The following is a 19,482-nucleotide window of genomic DNA, read 5'->3' on the forward strand; positions in this document are numbered from 1 at the left end:
ATACTGAGTTAGCTATCCGCATGTATGCGTGTATGTCTACATCGTTAAATGTCCGAGTGATTCCATGTGTATGTACACTACACGCCGTTAAATGTCTGAGCGAAACGAAGCAAAATGTAGATCTACATCTGGCGAGCGATATTTTTTTTCATAGGATGGTAGGGGAAGACTCATAAATCGTATTAACCCCAGTGACGGGTAGGTTTAGGATCGGGGTTGGGGTAGGTCATATATTTATGCTTTATTGATGCTAAAGGGTGCCATGTGCGTAGTATTTCGACGAAATGTCATATGGAGTCACCTATATGACGCCAAAGGATGAGAATGTTGAATAATCAAGATCCTTAGAAATGCTTTGAATGTCAGTGGAGAAAGGCATAAAGTTCATCACAACACTGTTGCATATTAATGATATGCTAAAGCCCTCCTGCACGTTGACAGGATTGGTTGCAACATATAAACATTCAAAACTTGTCAAGTGACATCATTGGCCCTGCCCCCACTGGGCCTAGATGACATCTTCTGAAAAGGAAAATAAGTTATTTGAAATAACATAAACTGATGAATTGTGCACAATATGATCAGGAACATGTAATGATTTCCTGTTGACTGTCAACATGTCACAGAGTTACAAGATGCTGTCTAAAGAAGGCATCGCTCAAACAGGTAGGGACACGCAAAGATTCTGGAGATAAAAATAGGCTTTTGTTCACTCTGAGGTGTTTCTGAGATGCAAGTAATTTCACAGAAGCAGCCTCGGGGTCTCGCTGTGTGTGTGTGTGTGGCAGAGATAGCCACAGACAGAGTTGCCCTTAGACAGAAGTAATAATGTTTCAAAGGCGCTCCGGGGCTGGGTCTCACAGACCATTCAATAGATGAGAGGGACCAAAGTGTTTGTGTGTTAGTGGAACACAGCCAAGGTGGACCAGAGAGAAAGAGGAAGGGAGAAACTGTTTTGGGGTAAAAGTAATATCACATTACTCTAAATATTCCAAATCCAAAAATAGACATAAAATCCTCGTTGCTACATGTACTCACTATATTAACAGTACAGGCTGGGCAGTGTTAAAGTCAAGAAGATCTAAACTGAGACCAAGACAAGATCAGGGTGAGTCTGAGTCAAGAGCAAGACTAGACCAGAACTCCTCAAAATCATCTACAAGATCCATATCTACTGTCTGAGAAATGTCTTATATCAATAAATACAATTAGAGTAATAAGACACTAGAGTTGTTACCAATCAAATCACTAACAATAAAATGAATCTTTGTGTTTAAGAGAATCTGAAATGGTACAGTTAGACTTGAGTAAATAATGTTGAGATTAATGTTTTAAAAATAACATTTTGAATATATAGCCTATGATGGGAAAAACAAAATGGTAGGCCTACTTTTAAATATGAAGCTGAAACCACCAGTAGGTGGCGACTAAACGCTTAATGAGTGAGTTAATCATTTATTCATTTACTGATTCATTTAGAAACGAAACAAAAGTTCTGTTAGGGATTTGTTTAGAACTATATTCGTTGTCGAAATATCAAAAACTTGAGTCTAAAATGTTTGGTCACTTAATATTAACTTCATGTTTTTTGAACGTTTGTATAACATAAATATCACGTCTGCAGTCATGCTCACATTCATGAAAACAGCTCTCTTGCTCTTGTGATATTGCTTAATTATATCCTAAGTTATAATGTAAAAACCTCCGTTGTTTTATGAAAATAAAAACGAAATGAAAATATGAAAATATAAAGAGCGAGATGTGAATGATGTTACAAACAGTTATAAGTGCAATATAATATAATTACTCTGTAAAAAGGACATCTTTTTTTATTTTTAATTACAGAAATTAGATCAAATAACACAAAATTACTATATTGTGATGTATATTTATCTCATATTTAGATCACATCGTGAAATATAATTTTTTCATATCATGACGTGAAATAAGAATTTGGTCATTACAACCATAACACCCTTTAATTACAAGAAAATAAGCCTAAAACCCAATTCCCAAAAATGTCATTACATTGTATAAAAGGAAAGATTAAAATAATGTATTGCCAAAAAATTGTTTTTATCTTTTGTATACAATGAATGTGAATGGGGACTGGAGCTGCATGTCATGCTCCAATTTTTTTCAAAAATGCACAATGAAAGTAGTTCATATAACTTAACAAATGATAAATTAGTGTGATGAACAGAATCGAATTAGATTTGCCTTAAAATCTACATGGCAGCTCTAAAATCTGATTTAAATACTGTGCTTGACAGCACAGTCCCTATTCACCTCCATTGTAAAACATAACTAAATAAATAGCTGTTATTTTCCTTTTATTCAGCCTAACATCTCCTTTTGTGTTCAACAGAAGAAAATGATACAGGTTTAAAATGGCATGAGGGTGAGTAGATGATGACACAATTTTCATTTTTTGGTTTGCATTATTAAGCTTTTGATGTGTATTATAGACAGGGTTCTACAATACACAATTATTTTCTACTTTTCTCTCTCGTTCCTTCTCTCTCTCTCTCTTTTTCTCTCTCTCTACCCACTCATAAAGCTTTGTTTGTGATTTTTTCCATCATTCAGCACAGCACCAGTGAGCTCATCTTCTTTACAGAAATGTATCTGCCCTTCTCCCTCTCTTATTTGTCTTCGAAGAGACAGAAAACCTCCTTGCATTCACCTTATTACCAAAACAATTTTCATAAGATGCGGTTACTTCATTTACGCACAATCTATGTGGATAAGACGCGATCTGCAAGAAGAGCATTTTGTGTTTTTGACGGATTGGATTTTTCATGCTCTCGTCGTCACGCTGCTTTGTGTTGTTAACTGCTGCCCCCTAGTGGTGACTGATCAACATTACGGAGCAAAATATTTTTTAAAAAGCCTCAGTTTCTCATCGCAAGGAAGGATAAATATTATTCCTAGATATGTAACGTGTTGCTATGGTGATGAGCTCACGGTCCTCTTTACAGAGAAGCGAAGATGATTCGGAGGACAGCAGTGTAAAGGAATGCGGACTCGGAGCCGATGACACTACTGAGAGCCGCGGACTGTTACCATAGAAATAGTGGTTCGTTACACCCCTGAAGCGCGCGCACGCGAAGCGTGAACGCTTATTTTTATCAATGAAACAACAGGTTCCGCGTGAGAAAGATTATAATGTAGAGGTATAAGGTGGTTCAACAAAAAAGAAAAGAAAAGAAAGCTGTTTTGAATATAAGAACATCTTAAAGGCATACTCACCTACAAATAAAAACTCATCGTTTCACCCTTTTTTCGCCAAATCTGTATGGTTTTCTTTATTCTGTGGAACACAAAAAAACGACATTTTGAAGAACATCATCGGTTAATAGAATGTATGGACATCGAATGGTCGTAAAAATCAAGTGATATCTCTTCAGTGTTCACTGAGTATTTGAATTGTTCTGCTGACAAAACACTGCAAAATATCTTAATGATTTCCAGTAGACAAACAACTCAAGGCAAAGCTGTGGAAAATTGTAATTATATTATTAAATTATAATTAAATTAAATTATATTATGACCTAAGTTATCTAGGAGCTTTATACAGCGGATGTCATTGAAAACACAGTAAGCCTATTCCTCAGCCTCGCTTTCGTACCTGTCATGGCTCTGCTATGAATAAGGTCCATTGAATCAATTGATTCACTGAAACGTTTCGCATCTGACTGACACGAACGCTTGGAAATAGTATATTTCATATTGAATCTTTGTCTTTTTGTTAGAATATCTTCTTGTTACTATAGGTGTATTTTTATAATATTGAAGTTGTTCTGAGAAATGTTATTGTCCATACAAAAAAAACAACAACAGTTTTTCATCTTTAAAGTTTAGAAACGACGTCTTACGATTTTACATATCTTGTTGTTCTGACATGGGGGTATGTAACTACGAAAAGTTTTGGAAGGAGTATAGCACTGCTGACACCACTTGACATACTGTCACCTGCCAAAAACACACGCACAATAATAAAATGGAAATGTCACCGTTTTGACATTTGATTCCTCGAGTCCTTTCCACACAGTTGGCTTTATGCACAGCTGCACTACTTCCTGAACTTCAGCCAACTCCTTGTTTCCTGTCTGCCATTATTGGGCAAACTTGATTAATTCAGGTGTCTGACCTCAGTAGTCACAGCAACAATAATCAGGCACACCTTGAATTAATCAAGTTTGTCCAATAATGGCAGGGAGCTGGCTGAAGTTCAGGAAGTAGTGCAGCTGTGCATAAAGCCAATTCATAGCTTTATACTGTTCTCCACCACCACCACATTAGCTGCCCTTTATATTAGACATGACAAATCAGTCTCATAAACAAAACTTGTTGGTTTGTAGCCAGAATTGTAGATCTTTAACATCTCCAAAGCACATTCGTTCAGTGTTCATACACAGCTGAACACATGGGCACAGCAATCATTTTGAAAGCATTGTTATTGACAGCTGTTGTTCACAGATTGTCAAAGGAACAATAACAGATTGTACACAACAGAATGTGCATTTCATATATTAACATTAATCCAGTTTAAGGATTAAAATGGTATGTGCTCGCAAAAGTGAACATGCAATGACTCAGATGACAAAGGAGGTAGTTAAAAGCTTGATTTCTTTAATGCAAGAATCATTATTGTACATTAACAATTCAATGGTCTCTGCACAGCTTTTTTTTTTTTTTTTTTTTTTTTTACAATATGTACCACATGTCTATGTCAGCACCTACAGGTATTTACATTACATAATGTTACACTGGAGACAAAGGTGCTGGGGAAGAGTGACGAAAGAGGATGATTGAAAAAAAAAAAAAGATGGATGCTCAGAAAGAATGAAGAGAAATTATTGAAGAAAATTAAGTGATTGCGAGATGTGCAGGACAGCGGAAGTGTGGCTATCACAGCACTTGTGCCTGCTGCTAGAGCAGAATTAAGAGAAGGCAAATAAATCATGAATAACATTGTCAATAATATTAAAATAAAACATTTGTTGCTTTTCAAATCCGCAGCGTGGTAACTGAAAGCTGGGGCAGTGACAGGTGCTGGAGGAAGAGGCAGGTACCACACACACACACACACAAACAAACACTCTAACACAAAACCCATCAGTCGTTCACTCACGCACATCAAGTACTTGTATACACACAGTCATACAGACATTTCTCATTATGTTGCGAACATGCACACAAAAATGTTGTTCTTGTTCCTGCGTTCGATAACCTCTCAGTTCAGCCGTAACACAGCCGTACACGCACACAATCAACTCACACAGCAATATAGTGAATGAGAGTTGTGTGTTTGTCGACAGGATCCTATGGAAGGGCACTTAGGCCTCTGCGCTGAACACCGTCCCCCACCGGTGACCTCAACCTGGGCTCTGTAGACCAATCAGAGAATGTGCTGGGCTGTGGTGAGCACTGTTATTGGCTGCTTTTATTTCCTGGTCTGAATAAAGATGGGAGGATGACTGAGGAGTGGCATTTTTTCGCTGTTGTTGTTGTTGTCGTTTTTCTTTTTCTTAAGAGCTCAGATCATCCTATTGCGTTTGTGAGTGGGCGAGTCTGTTATGACATCATTGCACTGGGCGGAGCTTCGTTTCCGAGTTCCGTTGTCGAGGTGGAGCGCCATCTCTTCAGCAATGAAAGTGTTGAGGTCCACGTCGTGGAGGCCGTTTCTGCGGCGGCTGGGGGCGGAGCTAGCGCTCAGGTGTGTAGGTGAACCCGGGGCTCCAGAGCGCATACTGATACTCGCCATGGCTCCGCTCAGACCTGTAACACACACAGGTAGGAAAACATATGAAATATAAATACCTGAAATATACTTTTTCTATCTAGACATAAAAAAAGCAAAACCTTCAGTGACATTTTGCAGTAGTATTTCTCTGAGAGAAAAAAAAGGCCATTTTAATAATACCAGTGGCCAGAGCAAGCTGGAGTGCCTAAAGCAAGGGAGCACTTTATATTATACGCTTCAAAGAAGTCATGACATATCTGTGCTGTACAATTCAAAGGTTTTAGTTGTTGTTGTTTTGCCTGAAAATAACTTGCATTACATGTGTGTTTAGATAGATAGACACTTATAATGCAAGCACTGTACACTCACCATGCAGAGCAATGGCCTCCCTGAAAGGCTGCAGATCTGTTTCTACAGATGAACTCGTCTCAGAGGACGTGGGTCGGCTTGGTGACACCATTGCAAGTCTTGGTGGAGCCCTGGAGCTACGTGGCGGTGGGGCTTTACCACAGAGAAAGCTGATAAGATCCTCACGCCGAATAGTCCGCCTCCTTTTCTTCACCCACGCCAGGACATCTTTGTTTCGTCTCTGATGACCGATCTGAATACCCAGCTCATAACTCCTCTGATGGGCATCAACACTCTCTGGAAGATGGCAAAAAAAGCATGAGGATTTCTGTATGTATGTGAGTAATCAGCCCAGCTGCATCAATGTCTCGTGGTGATTTATGCCCAATGATGTCAGTCTCATTTAACAATCTGATATCAAAAGCTCTTCTTAGAAATTTCAATTCGGCATCAAGCAAGTATTAGATGTGAAGGAGAAACTGAACAGTAGGTTAATAATTGGCAATGATTAAAATAAGAAACTTTTAATAATGTAATTATATAAATGTTACATCAACTTCCAAAGCAATTGCATAACGCCATAAATTTTTGTTCTGCCAGAACAGCAGCATCATCTCTCCTCAGGAGCGGCAGCCACTGTTCTTCAATCTATTATTTTCCATCCATAATAGGCAACAAATAAACTGCCTCAACCTAAACTGGCAGGCATGAAGATTTGTTTCAATAGACAGGGTTTCCATTGCCAGGCAGGAACCAGACTGAAATGAATTATACGCTTACAAAACCTTGAGATGAGGTGCATGAAATGATAAAAATCTCACCAAGGAGTTTATAAGAAAAATGTGTTTTAGAAAATACACTCTGAACAATTTCTGATTCAGGCAAAGTTCACAATGTAAAATTGCACACTGAACTTTTGATAGAGAAAAAAAACAAAAAACACAAAGGCGGTGATCAAACTTAAACTGACCACATCCTATATGCTTTGAAAACTTCTCACAATAGCCAGCTTGCTAATTAGTTGATATATGTGATCAGATCACCAGTAAATTGAACACACAAACACCTCCCTGTTCCTGACAGCTCCTAATGACATGACTCAAATCATCCACATGACACATCTGACATCCTCCCCACCTCTCATTACACCAACCAAAGGCTAACTTCTAAATGATGACTCAAGTTTTACTAGCAAACATAACTGCAGTCTGATACATAACTACTTTAGGCTGTGAATCACATTTCCACTATTACAATCAGACAGCTTCTAGGAAGAGGAGCAAACAAATATGATTTTAATAACTGCTGTCATATGTTTTGAGACTAGAAATAATATGAACAACCAACTAAACATTATTCAACAGGTAATTTTTTTTAATGTCAAGTCACCTTAATTTATATAGCGCTTTTGACAATATAGATCATTTCAAAGCAGCTTCACAGTGATAATTAAAGTAACAGAGATTGTTTGGCTTTACAGCAGCTCTGGAATAAAGTTATTGTCCAGCTAAAGTTAATTTTGATTGATTCACTTCCGTCGCAACAATCATTAGTTAATAACTTAGGGGCTGTTAACAACACTATTCTAACAGAAAACCCTTAATGCGATCCAGCCTGCTCATTTGCACAAAATAATGCCTGGTGTCGAAAATGCAAACATTAAAACAGGTTCCAAGTTGCAAGATGTTGAAAAAAAGGTTTCTATGCTCAAACTTCAAAAAATCAAACCTGTGAAAACGCTGACAGCGTGCACATGCGTATTACGTGTTCAGTCTATAGGTATGCGTGTTTGAATATATATGTGCGCAGGAGTGTAGTCTCTCTTTACAAATTGACCTCAACAAATTACTTGTCAGACCTTAATTTAGAATACAGAATTATTTATCACTTTCACGTAAATAATGGGCAGTTTTGTGATCCCACGAAGCCAGGAACGAGCGCTGTTCGCGTGGTAGGTCACATGATTGTCTGCTGTAAATAAAATGTAATGCTTGGATTAATTAGAATAAATTCATATTTATTTTAATAATAGATAAATAATGTCCTATTTATTATTAGATTATTTAACTTCCTGTTTAAAAATAAGTTAGATACACTATAGTTAAAAAAACAAGACTGAACCATTTTATCTCAAAATGATGGGTCATTTGTTAAAATGTGGAAATTAGTTTATAATGTAAAATGATTACATTAATACAGACTCTTATTTACTCATGAGGTAAACAAAGGTATTTTTTATATAAAACAGCTGCCATAATAACGGCCCATTTGAAATGTTAACGTCCTTCTCTTTCTCCTTTGAACGGTGATATGAAATATTGTTCTTCCAGGATTTCAGTAATAAAAGTGTAGGCTAGATATTTCAAATGCATCCAAAGAGCAACAGTTATCGTACGGTGCTCAGCAGTGGTCAGAAAGGATTTAAAAAGTGAATTTTTTATTGACTTCTAATAAACTCAGTGATGTGAATTCACGACATTGGTGTTTGTCAAAAAAGTTAAACATTAGGTAATTCAACCAGGGTTTTTTTACACGGGTGGTGGGAGGAAAAACTAATTCGGATGGCAATGAAATCAGACTAGCCCCTCTAAATGTTGAAAATACCTTGCGCCCCATGACAGATAATTACAGTTTGAATAGGGCTGAACTGCAGATTGCAAAAGGCATCTTATTTGTGCTATAAATAAGGCATTGAATTTCTAACTTAACCAATTGATTCACAGCCAAACCCTTTCATCCCCTATCTTTGTTGTAAACGAGATTGACTTACATAAACTGAGCAAACATCTATTTCACTAAGTCAGCAGCCGCTCATTCAAGAAATAAGTGCTTCATCTGTTCAGTGCCATTCCAAATCATTTATAAAACACAAACAAGATGCTTTTTGCCACCTACTGAAACAAGTGTAACTCGAGTGATTCTTTTTTAAAATGTACTTAGCACACTGACTTCAGTCAGTGAATGGGGACATTTTATTTAGAATGCCAACCAATGAGATTCCTCCTTACACCCTTGACTTAAATGCTATTGGATTGTGCTATAGTTTTTCTTTGGAAATAATTATTTTCTTAAGTGAAAGGCTAACATGTGTAGATATGTATATAATATATAGCCCGTTTCACAGACAAGACATGAGCTTAAAGTCCCAGAATAAAATGCATATTTGAGACTTAACTGAAAGCAACTTGCACTGACATATCTTGAAATGTCAGTGCCATCTTTTTTTTTGTCTTTTTTTTCCTTCTAAATAACATTTAAGTAGTCATTCAAAAACAGGGATTTGTTGAAACAAAACAACACTAATGCAGTAAATTCCAATCAACTGTAGTTCACATACGAAAGCCCATAGTATACCTCATTTTGGATGTGAACACGTAGTGCACTTCATCCATGTCCAGTGTCTGTGCCATTTCTCTCTAGAAGGTAGGACCAAAAAATGTCTTTGTACTCTTTTAAACTACAGTTTGCAGGTATCCTTAAAAGTCATCCAAAAAACCCTAAATAGACAATTCTTGTTTTTTGTGGAATATAGCATTATTTATAATAAATTATAAGTCTGTGCACACATTATTCACGTGCCATTGTAATCTTCGATGAAAATAACTTCCCCTCCCACTTGCAGCGACATCTCTTCTCTGATGACAGGACAACCTGTCACTCAAATGACATCACAGCAATAGCAAACATTTATGTTCGAGATGGCATTTTACTCGCAGATACATCACAATAGGGAAGAAAAGACTATCACAATTTCCATTTTATGCTGACAAAGCACATGTCAACTTTGTTGATTCCGTCTCCAGTAGTTTGTTGTTCCATCTCTGTTTCTTTTTGACTAAGAAATGAAATGTCCACAAGGTGGCAACACCAGACTTGACCAATTTAATTAGTGCAAAAAATTCAAGGTGCATTGTGAGCTGAGTGTACAGAGTACGCATGTTTAGGGAAAATCTGTCTGTATATGCCTACCTACATGTGTACAGTAAGCACATACTATGCTAATGATAATGTGTCACACAAACTGTGCACACACTCACTAAAAAACTGAAGTACGCATTAGGCTATAGTCGTGTAAAATGCAAAAAGTGTACATAAAAAGTTCCTCAACTTACCTTTGTATAGGTTAGTGACGGCAGTTGCAGCATTTTGAAAGGGAACCCACAAGGAAAGCCCCTGTTGTTGACATACTCTATCTGAGGGAGTGATCAGACAGGAGCGGAAATGTTTACATTGCAAGTTGAGATACATAATTTCCCATCCACATAAGACATATATTTACCCACTGTTTAAAAATAACAACAAAAAGACTCCAAGATAACTACTACAGCATCAGGTTCACATTTAGGACCTTTACAGATTCTTGCACTGGCTGTGTGTCATGAGATATGAGCTGCCTACTTAAACAGCACTTTTGGGCACCATAAGCACGCTTGGAATGTTCTAAAAGCGTGTATGATGACCGTAAGTGCTGTCTACATAAGCAGCTCTCTATGTTTTGAGACACAGCCATTAATTAGACGACGTCTAAATTTGATATGTAGCAAGTGGACTCAACGCCATTTTGTTGTGTTGCTTTACTAGTTTATCTTACTGTACCGTGTTGTCAAATCAGAACTTTGTGAATTAGAACATGGTGTGCTGTATATTAAAACCAGTTTAATCGGGTTTCATAGATTTACTAACAGACATCAACAAAAACACAGCCCTGAAATAGCAACTCACAATCTTTCAACTTAGCCTGCTAATCCTGCCTTCGCCATTTTGTTTCGCATACTATTATTGTTGTTCAATTTTTTTTTACACATTTTCATCCGTTCATCACAGTTTGTATTCCTAGATCTTTTCGTCTACATATAAGGCGTTTGAGTTCATAACAGATGAGATTTCGATCACAAATCGTTATTTTCATCAGATGAACTCCTCCCTGCACTTCGCCATTTTGTTTTGCTGATAGACAACCAGCTGGGTGAAGCTTTAAAAATATAAAACATTTCACAAAACACGTTAAATGTTCTGCACCTAGTTTTAATACTAAATAAGGACGGACAACAGATGACATTTTCTTAATGAAGCTGATTTGTGTGTCAGTTTACGTTGCTCCTCTGCCACTTAGCATCAATGCTAATCTGTAAACGCCACCGGCCTTCAAACCAGCCAAACAAAAGGCGAATTAATATTAAGCACTAAATGTGTCTGTTTTATTATACAATAACCCCTCGACGTCTTAATTCGATCTTGTTAGATTTATTTTGGTGGCTATCCGTTGAGCTTATGAGTTATCTTAAAGTCTCCTTTGTCTGCCAGTGTCAGAGTTAGCTGGCTACTGTGGCTAGCTCTCGGTGAGTTTTTATTATACATATCGCACCTTTATACAGTTGCGCAACGGCAGTGGCTGAGTTCTGGAAGAGATGCCAAAGTTTTTGTTGGCTCTGCTCGGTCTCCTCCTCGGTCGGTTCCTCCTGCTCGGCCTCGGCTAGGCACTGCCGCTCCCATTTGGAGAACCAGTGCTCGGGTCCGTGTTCCTGGATCTCCGCTTCCCCCTCCTCCTTCTTCTCCTCCATGGCCACGAAAAAAAACACTTAAACCGCTGCTGTAATGCTCTAACGTTCGCTCAAACAACTCTCCGCGGCGATTAAACCCGGACGTAGTCGTTTGTCGTCGGCGGCGGCCTCATCGACAGCTGTTAGTTTACGTCTGCATAGCGAACGGTGCTTGCACTTCTCCGCCACACAGTCGATGAAAACAACTTAACGTTGCCGAGACTCAAACCCCACCCTCTTGAGTTGGGCTCGACGCTCATTGGCTACACGCATGCAGGGCGTGGCTTCGCGTCAACGGCTCAACTGTTTATTAGATGCACCAACTGTCTGTCATCTGTCACGGAGTGACAATGAATGACGACACCGCCCATGTTTATGTGCCACACCAAACAATTGAGCCCCACTCAAGTACACTGAGTAGGAACGCAGGATTGCGCAAGCCCATTATGAGTCGCTATTCATGCTTTCCAAAGTGTTTTCCTGTTTCTCTGCTATTCATTACAGTAGGCGACTGTTAAACAAAGAGAGGGGTTTTTGAATATAGCCTGTTGTGATTACCTTCTTTGGCCTACAGAGAGCGTTATTATACAAGGAAGACACGAACTACACATTTGAAACCTTCCTAACCTTAAAACAGTATTCTGGACAAATGTGGGCAAAATATTTTTGATTTATTTTTAAAAAATACTTCCCTTGATCTGAGTGGTACAAGACTTGGCTACTTTTCCTAAGTTTGCCTCCTGAACACACACTATTCTACAATGTTAAATGGGTGAAAAAAAACCTCTTGTATTGGGTCAAAAATGGGCACCCATAGAAATGAATGGGAAAACTGTAATTTAGAGCACTCTAAAATAAGCCAAAATAAGACACCAGGTGACAGCAAAGTCACTTCATCTTTAGGTTTTAGCTCTAAGAACTTATTGGAATGATATTTTAATGTTGTTAAAAAAAATTTAAAAATAAAACGTAAAAATAAGCATAATTTTACATAGAAAATATGGTACAAAATAAATTCAAAAATACCCCCAAAATTAAAAAAAACACACCATAAATGGATAGACAAAACCTTATCGAAGACAGTGATATAACATTTATAATAAATAAAAGTTAGGATCACGCCTGAGTCCTCTGTGCCCACATTTGTCCACAATTACAGGATTAAGGGCTAGTGAATACGGTTTGAGGGCTACAGTCATTGACTGTTGTCACAAGGCATCACAGGTTAGAAACTAGGCTACTTGGAATAAAATACATTTGCACGGTGGCATATTTTAAAATAGGCCTACCTCTTTTTTATATGCATACACTGCACAAGGTGTAGAGTAGATCATTCTCTGTAAGAAAATGAATATATGAAAGAATAAACATATTTTTTAAATGAAAGTTTATTGAACATCTGAGACAAAATATAAAAAAGAAATATGTTGTGTACAACAGGTATTTAGGCAAAGTTTTGATCATGTTGATAATTTAGAGGCCGTAGAAACTTGCATGTCACATATGTAGCGAGTGGGGCGTGTTGAATTGCGCTTGATTGAATCAGGTGGGGGTTGTTTGGCGCTACACCTTTAAATCCAGCAAGCTGGCGTTTTCCCGATTTTGTGCTGTCACAGACTGTTGCTTCCTTGGGCTCTTGGCTGGGTGTACGAGTTGACCCTCATCTGGTGTTTGTGCGATTACCCAGTGCCGTGGTTGCTGCTAGTTTCCTGTCTTTGCGAGCCCTCATCGGCTGCGATTTGTGTTGGCGTGTTTCAACGAGGACTTACGGGTTTAGAGTGATCACTACAAGTTTGCAGAGTGCGTTTGTTGTGCTGAGAACTTTTGTTTGGGAATATACAAGTAAAAACCAGACGGAGTAAAGTGACTGCTACAGTATTATAAATAACCAAGCTTTTGGCTTGACGCTGTGGTCTGTTCATACAGGAGGAGCGGCATATGTTGTCCTGGCCACTGTTTTTCCTGTGCTCTTGTTTTTAGGATTCAGCTCCGTGTGTGTGTGTGTGTGTGCGGGGAAGAACGGTCTATTGGGTTGTCTATGAGTCTCTCCCTGGTGTGTTGATGTATGTTTTATGTTGATATGTAATGTTTGTATTTTAGGCCATTGGGTTGGTGCAATATCCTGGGTAGGGGGGGAATAACAATTTTGTTGTGTGGTGGTCACTGGTTTGTTGAGTGTGAGTCATTTCTTTTTTTGGGTTATATTTGCGCATGTGATTTTTGTGACGTGCCTTATTTATTTTGTGTTTGAGTTTGTTGTATTTTGTTTTTGAGTTATTTAAACACTTTGATTTTGGATTTTGTTGTCAATGACTCTGTTACCCAGAGGCCTAATGTCCTTTGAATACCGTCTTATGTTGTGAGTCCATTGAGTCAAACGAAAAGGGGAAATAAATGTTCTATTTTTGTAATACTCCAGTCTCTCTCTCTCTCTCTTTATTTCCCTTTATTGGGAAAGCCTGCTGGTAAACATTTAAAATTCTGATGGTCGCTTGGCCATGAGTATTTGGTTTTAATAGACCCCCCTGAGGTTACACATACGCAACCCTGTATCACACGAAATACGTTCTGAGGAAACTATTTCGCAAAACGCAATTCCTCAGAACGTATTTTGTGTGATACATAGTTGCAACATACTTGCACATGCAAGAGCAGTTGCATAATATATGGCATCCAGTCATTTAAATGGCACATCATAATTCATCTTCATTTGTGCAAAGATCATCTTATCTAACATAACTTTAAGTGCAGGTGTTACATAGCAGGAGGTGTAACATTGACATGTGCATGTGAGGACTTTGACAGGAGGCGCACCCCAGGTTAATGTCTGGAGGAAAGTCCTGAAAGGCTGGGCTGTCCGTAGACTATTGAATACTCATTCCACCTGGAAGCTTGTCACTTTTTCTCTCCTCTGCCTCACGCTCTCCAGCTCCATGGAAGTGTGTGAGATAAAAATGTTGCCTGCTTGGGAGAGCGATGGCTCAAAGGTGTCTGTAAATGTGCCAGGTCCAACTCTGACATACCAGAATATTCAGTACTGCATTAGAGAAAGCCGTGGACTGTGCCGCAAGAGAGGACCTGAGAGAGCCATCCTAAAAAATGTCAGGTTAGTGTCTGTGTGTGTGAGTCTCTAAGTGCTGTAGAAGCAGATCGTCTTATTCACCAGATGTTTACATGCTTCATAAGATTTACATCTTATGAAGCATGTTTACATCATATGCTATGCCGTCAAACATACATTGCAGATCATTTTGATACAGAAAACAGTTCTTTAATCTGTGCACTCCAAAAGCTATTTGATATGCATGACATGCATATCAAATAGCTTTTGGAGTGCTCAGATTAAAGAATCTGTGCCCTTTACATGCAACATTTAAACATGCATTGCATGTTTAAATGTTTTTATACCTGCAAAAGAAATTGTTCTTGACCTAATGATATTGAAAATTTCATCTAAAGTTTGTCCAGAGTTCAGATGTTTTAAAGATTAGAATGAAAAATAAGTCCTGAAATTGTAATTCTTCATAGATTTTGTGTGTTAGTGTGTTCATGTTTCATTTTTTGGGTTATACAGCAATCAGTTGCTTGCGTTGGTTAAGGAACTGTGGTGGTTGTGTTCTGTTACAGCACAAGAAATAGAAACAATTCTTTAATCATTTTTGTATTATCTATTTTTATTAAAAAAAACTTGTATTAATACTTTATATTAATTGCAATAAAAATGCCATATTTTTTGAATGATAATATGAAGAGTTCAGATGCAAAAACCTATAAATGCCATTTGAAATTTTCTTCTTTAATGATGATTTTTTTATCAAACTTGTATATTTAAGTTCAGTAATTTCACTTTAAATAACAATTAATAGGTAATTATCATTGCCATTTAAGTGAAATTACTGAACTTAAATATACAAGTTTGATAAAAATCATCATTAAAGAAGAAAATTTCAAATGGCAATTAGAGGCTTTTGCATCTGAACTCTTCATATATCGTCAATACTAGATATACTGATTGCTCTTATGTTACACAATGAAATCAGATAACCAAAAATGTGCCTCACGCATTAAAGGGTTAGTTCACCCAAAAATGAAAATTAAGTCATTAATTACTCACCCCCATGCTGTACCAACCCCGTAAGACCTTCGTTCATCTTCGGAACACATATGAAGATATTTTTGATTCAATTTGAGAGCTGTATAACTACCACATAGGCTCCTAAGGGAATGACACTTGATGGCCCAGAAAGTCAATGAAGAAAATGTTTAAATATTCCATGTGACTACCGTGGCTCAACTATAAGTTTATCAAGCCACAAGACTACTTTTTGTGCGAAAAAACAAACAAAAATAACGACTTTATTCGACTATTCCTTTTCTTCCTTGTTGGCCTGAAACGAGACTTCCATAGATTTCCACGACGCATGCGCGAGAATTGCGATCTCCTTCAACTACTTCAGTTCAGTTCTCGCGCATGCGTCGTGGAAATCTATGGAAGTCTCGTTTCAGGCCAACAAGGAAGAAAAGGAATAAAAAGTGACTTTGTAAAGTCAAAAACATTATTTAATGTGATAAATTATACAATGTTCAAAAGTTTAAAATGGGAGCTTTTTATGTTTTTGAAAGTCTCTTATGCTCACTAAGACAATCAAAAATATAACCCCAAAAGTCACTTTTTTCTATTTTAATATATTTTATAATGTAATTTATTCCTGTGATGCCAAAGCTGAATATTAATCATTCCTCCAGTCTTCGGTGTCACATGATCCTTCAGAAATCATTCTAATATGATGATTTGCTGCTCAAGAAACATTCCTTATTATTATCAATGTTGAAAACAGTTGTGCTGCTTGATATTGACATTATTGTTACACTTTTTATTGATGAATAGAAAGTTCAAAAGAATAGCATTTATTTAAAATAGAATATTTTTGCAAAAAGAAGTATTTTGCTTTCTATTTTGCTCAATTTAATGCATCCTCGCTCAATAAAAGTATTCATTTCTTAGAACGCTAAGGTTTATGAAACATATAAAGCCAATTTTACTCTTATAAATTACTTTCATTGGTGATTCAAGCATATTTTTGATGTAATTTAGATGTTGCCACATGAAACACATTTTAAAGTTATTTGATTAGCATATTTACAGTGCACATATAAGACTTTTTTGCTATTCCTGTTTTAGTGGAATCATGAAAACGGGACTGAATGCAATCATGGGAGCAACAGGAAGCGGCAAAACATCGTAAGATGCTCACAGAATCATCAGACTATAGTTACAACTGACAACAAGCTAGGCAACTACGCATCTCTAACCTTTATTTTTTTGTGTGAAGGTTGTTAGATGTGATCGCTGGCAGGAAGGATCCTCGTGGTTTGCGTTCAGGTCAAGTTCTTGTTGACAACAAGGTCGTGACGTCTGACCTCCGTCTCATGTCTGCCTATGTCGTGCAGGTGAGAATGCAGAACTTTACAGTTGTTAATTTGTCCTCTCGTGAGGATACAGGAGTAATCTGCTCTGTTGTGTGACACATTTTAATGCAGGGAAGATTTTTTTTTTGTCTCCTGTTCTGGAATCTTTTGCATGTGTTTAATCGGTTTAATTTCCAGCCTTTTCTTTGCTATATGTCTGTCTGTCTGTCTCTCCCCTTCTGTAGGATGATATCCTGATGGGAACTCTGACTGTGCAGGAGAATCTTTTATTCTCTGCAAATCTGCGGTTGCCAAGGAAACAGTATTCCACTGCTGATAAGGAGAAAAAAGTGGAGAGCATCATTCAGGAGCTTGGATTGGAGGATTGCGCGCACACCAAGGTTGGTCACGCATGCGACTGCCACTTTTTATGTCCAGATCTATTCATTTAGATATATAAGTTTTGTGGGGCATACACTCAAAAATGTAACTGTCCTGAGATTGCAACTTGGGAAAAAGTCTTGCTAAAAAGATTAATTATTAATTCATTGGGAATGATCTTTTATTAGTTTTTAATTTTAATTTTGTTTTCATTTATCTTAAAACAGAAAATAAGTTGTGAAATAATTAAGTTTTGTTTTAAAATATAATTAAAGTCGACATGAAAGTAAATTTGACAAATCTTCTTTTTATATTATGTAATATTGTAGTGTTTATTATAAATGATTTTTCTGTGCACTTCATTATTTTTTTTAAATTCATGTACCCTTATAATCTTTAATCAAATACATTACCCTGCCCTCCCCCATCGAAACGACCTCTCTTCTATTTCGATCTTGTGGAATGGCGATAGGGTGCGGCCAGATCCGATGAGGGTGCGGCTATCAGTGCACCACCTCTCAGAGAATCGCATTCAATTCTGCCTTCATTTTGTTTGTAACGCCCAACCTCCAACGATCCAATCAATTCCCGAAGGACGAAATCAAGCCCTGCCCTACATTTGTTTCTAATTTCAGAAACTGTTTCACTCAGATATACATCACGACAATTTCCAAACTAAATTACAACTTCATAAATTACAATTTCATGCCGACTTTAATATTTGGAAACTTCCTGTTGAGAAAATCAAGTCAAGGTCACAAAAATATTTTAGGGGTGTTTACACGACACTGTTTTCAACTCAAAGCGGAAACGTTTTTATAAGTTTTGGCTGTTCATTTACACAACAACACCGTTTTGGGGGCCTGAATACGCAAATTTGTGAAAACAGTGACGTGATGTGCATGCACAGTCTATACAAAGTGACATCGCCAACTACTGGCCTGGCAGCAGAATACAGTGTTCAGTCGTTTTGGCGGGTCCATGTGAACGGGATCGTTTTGACAGTGTTATCGTTTGTACGTGAAAAACACGAAGGATAAACCTTTCCATTTTTAGTATGTGGTTGTCGTGTAAACGTACCCATAGAAAGATCTTTTTATCACAAGGTCAGTTTAGGTTCATGCTTCAAATGGTGTTTATGTTAAATGTTATTTAAAGGGCTAGTAAAATGCCATTTTCACAAGTTGTAAAATAAATCTTTTATGTCCCCAGAATTTGTGTGTGAAGTTTGAGCATAAAATACCCCACAGACAGTTTTATATAGCATGTTAAAGTTGTCACTTTTTGAGGGTTTGCAAAAACGCACCATTTTGTGCCTGGCCCTTTAAATGCAAATGAGCTGCAGCAGATGGCGGGTTTCAAGAGCTCATGTGTGTTAGCAGCTGCGATTTCTTCAGGCAGACACACTAAAATAAAGAAACTGTTCTCCCTTTAATGTTAAAATGGAGTCAGTCAAAGATGGAGAGTAGAATGCAACAGGACATCTCTGAATGGTTAGTTGATGAATTTATGTTGTTGATGTGGAGTTAACTATCTTCAATTAGCATATTCTGTCAGGATAATCTATAAATCGCTCATATAGGAACTGTTGTGAGATGCACACAGGGTGACTTTCTATTGCATGTGAAAAGACAGATGCCACAGTTTGAGCAGACTCACAAATGTACTCTTATACAACCACTCTTCCTCTTCTCAACATGGACTGCATGTTACCGGGGGCGGGGTTTATGTAAATTTTAGGGTTGGTGACGTCACTAACCTGGGAGCCGTTTGTTGTAGTCCTTTTCTTTAAGAGCCTCTTTAAAAGTGCTCAAACAGCAACAGTACTAACTAAAGTTAAAAAAAGTGAAATCTTAATCAACCACCCCTTTAAATATATTAAATAGATCATATCTTTCTTCCAGATTGGTACAGAGTTTATAAGAGGTGTGTCTGGAGGAGAAAGAAAGCGCTGTAGCATTGGTATGGAGCTCATTACATCTCCTAGTCTTCTGTTCCTGGATGAGCCGACCACAGGCCTCGACTCCAACACAGCTAACAGCATCATCTCTCTCT

At 37.6% G+C, this 19,482-nt stretch overlaps 2 protein-coding genes across 2 annotated transcripts in view; one reads left to right on the forward strand and one right to left on the reverse strand.

Annotated features, from left to right (window-relative positions):
- Nucleotides 1-4,614: 4,614 nt before the first annotated feature.
- On the reverse strand, nucleotides 4,615-11,860 carry hapstr1b (HUWE1 associated protein modifying stress responses b). Its single transcript, XM_039652367.2, has 4 exons — nucleotides 11,463-11,860; nucleotides 10,210-10,290; nucleotides 6,119-6,394; nucleotides 4,615-5,784 (listed from the first exon to the last, which is right to left on the reverse strand). The coding sequence occupies exons 1-4, from the start codon at nucleotides 11,656-11,658 to the stop codon at nucleotides 5,543-5,545; spliced, it is 795 nt and encodes a 264-aa protein (XP_039508301.1). The 5' UTR covers nucleotides 11,659-11,860; the 3' UTR covers nucleotides 4,615-5,542.
- A 2,506-nt stretch (nucleotides 11,861-14,366) lies between these two features.
- The window catches only part of abcg2b (ATP-binding cassette, sub-family G (WHITE), member 2b), an 11,150-nt gene continuing 6,034 nt past the window's right edge, over nucleotides 14,367-19,482 (forward strand). Inside the window, exons 1-5 of the mRNA XM_039652366.2 lie at nucleotides 14,367-14,743; nucleotides 16,820-16,879; nucleotides 16,971-17,088; nucleotides 17,292-17,447; nucleotides 19,332-19,482. The exon at nucleotides 19,332-19,482 is cut by the window's right edge and continues 7 nt beyond it. Coding sequence (XP_039508300.1) covers nucleotides 14,571-14,743; nucleotides 16,820-16,879; nucleotides 16,971-17,088; nucleotides 17,292-17,447; nucleotides 19,332-19,482 — 658 coding nt within the window. The 5' untranslated portion in view covers nucleotides 14,367-14,570. The remainder of the gene's footprint in view (nucleotides 14,744-16,819; nucleotides 16,880-16,970; nucleotides 17,089-17,291; nucleotides 17,448-19,331) is intronic.

Source organism: Pimephales promelas, chromosome 6 (genome assembly GCF_988280905.1).
Source record: "Pimephales promelas chromosome 6, fPimPro1.hap1.1, whole genome shotgun sequence".
In the NCBI taxonomy this organism is placed as follows: Eukaryota; Metazoa; Chordata; class Actinopteri; order Cypriniformes; family Leuciscidae; genus Pimephales; species Pimephales promelas.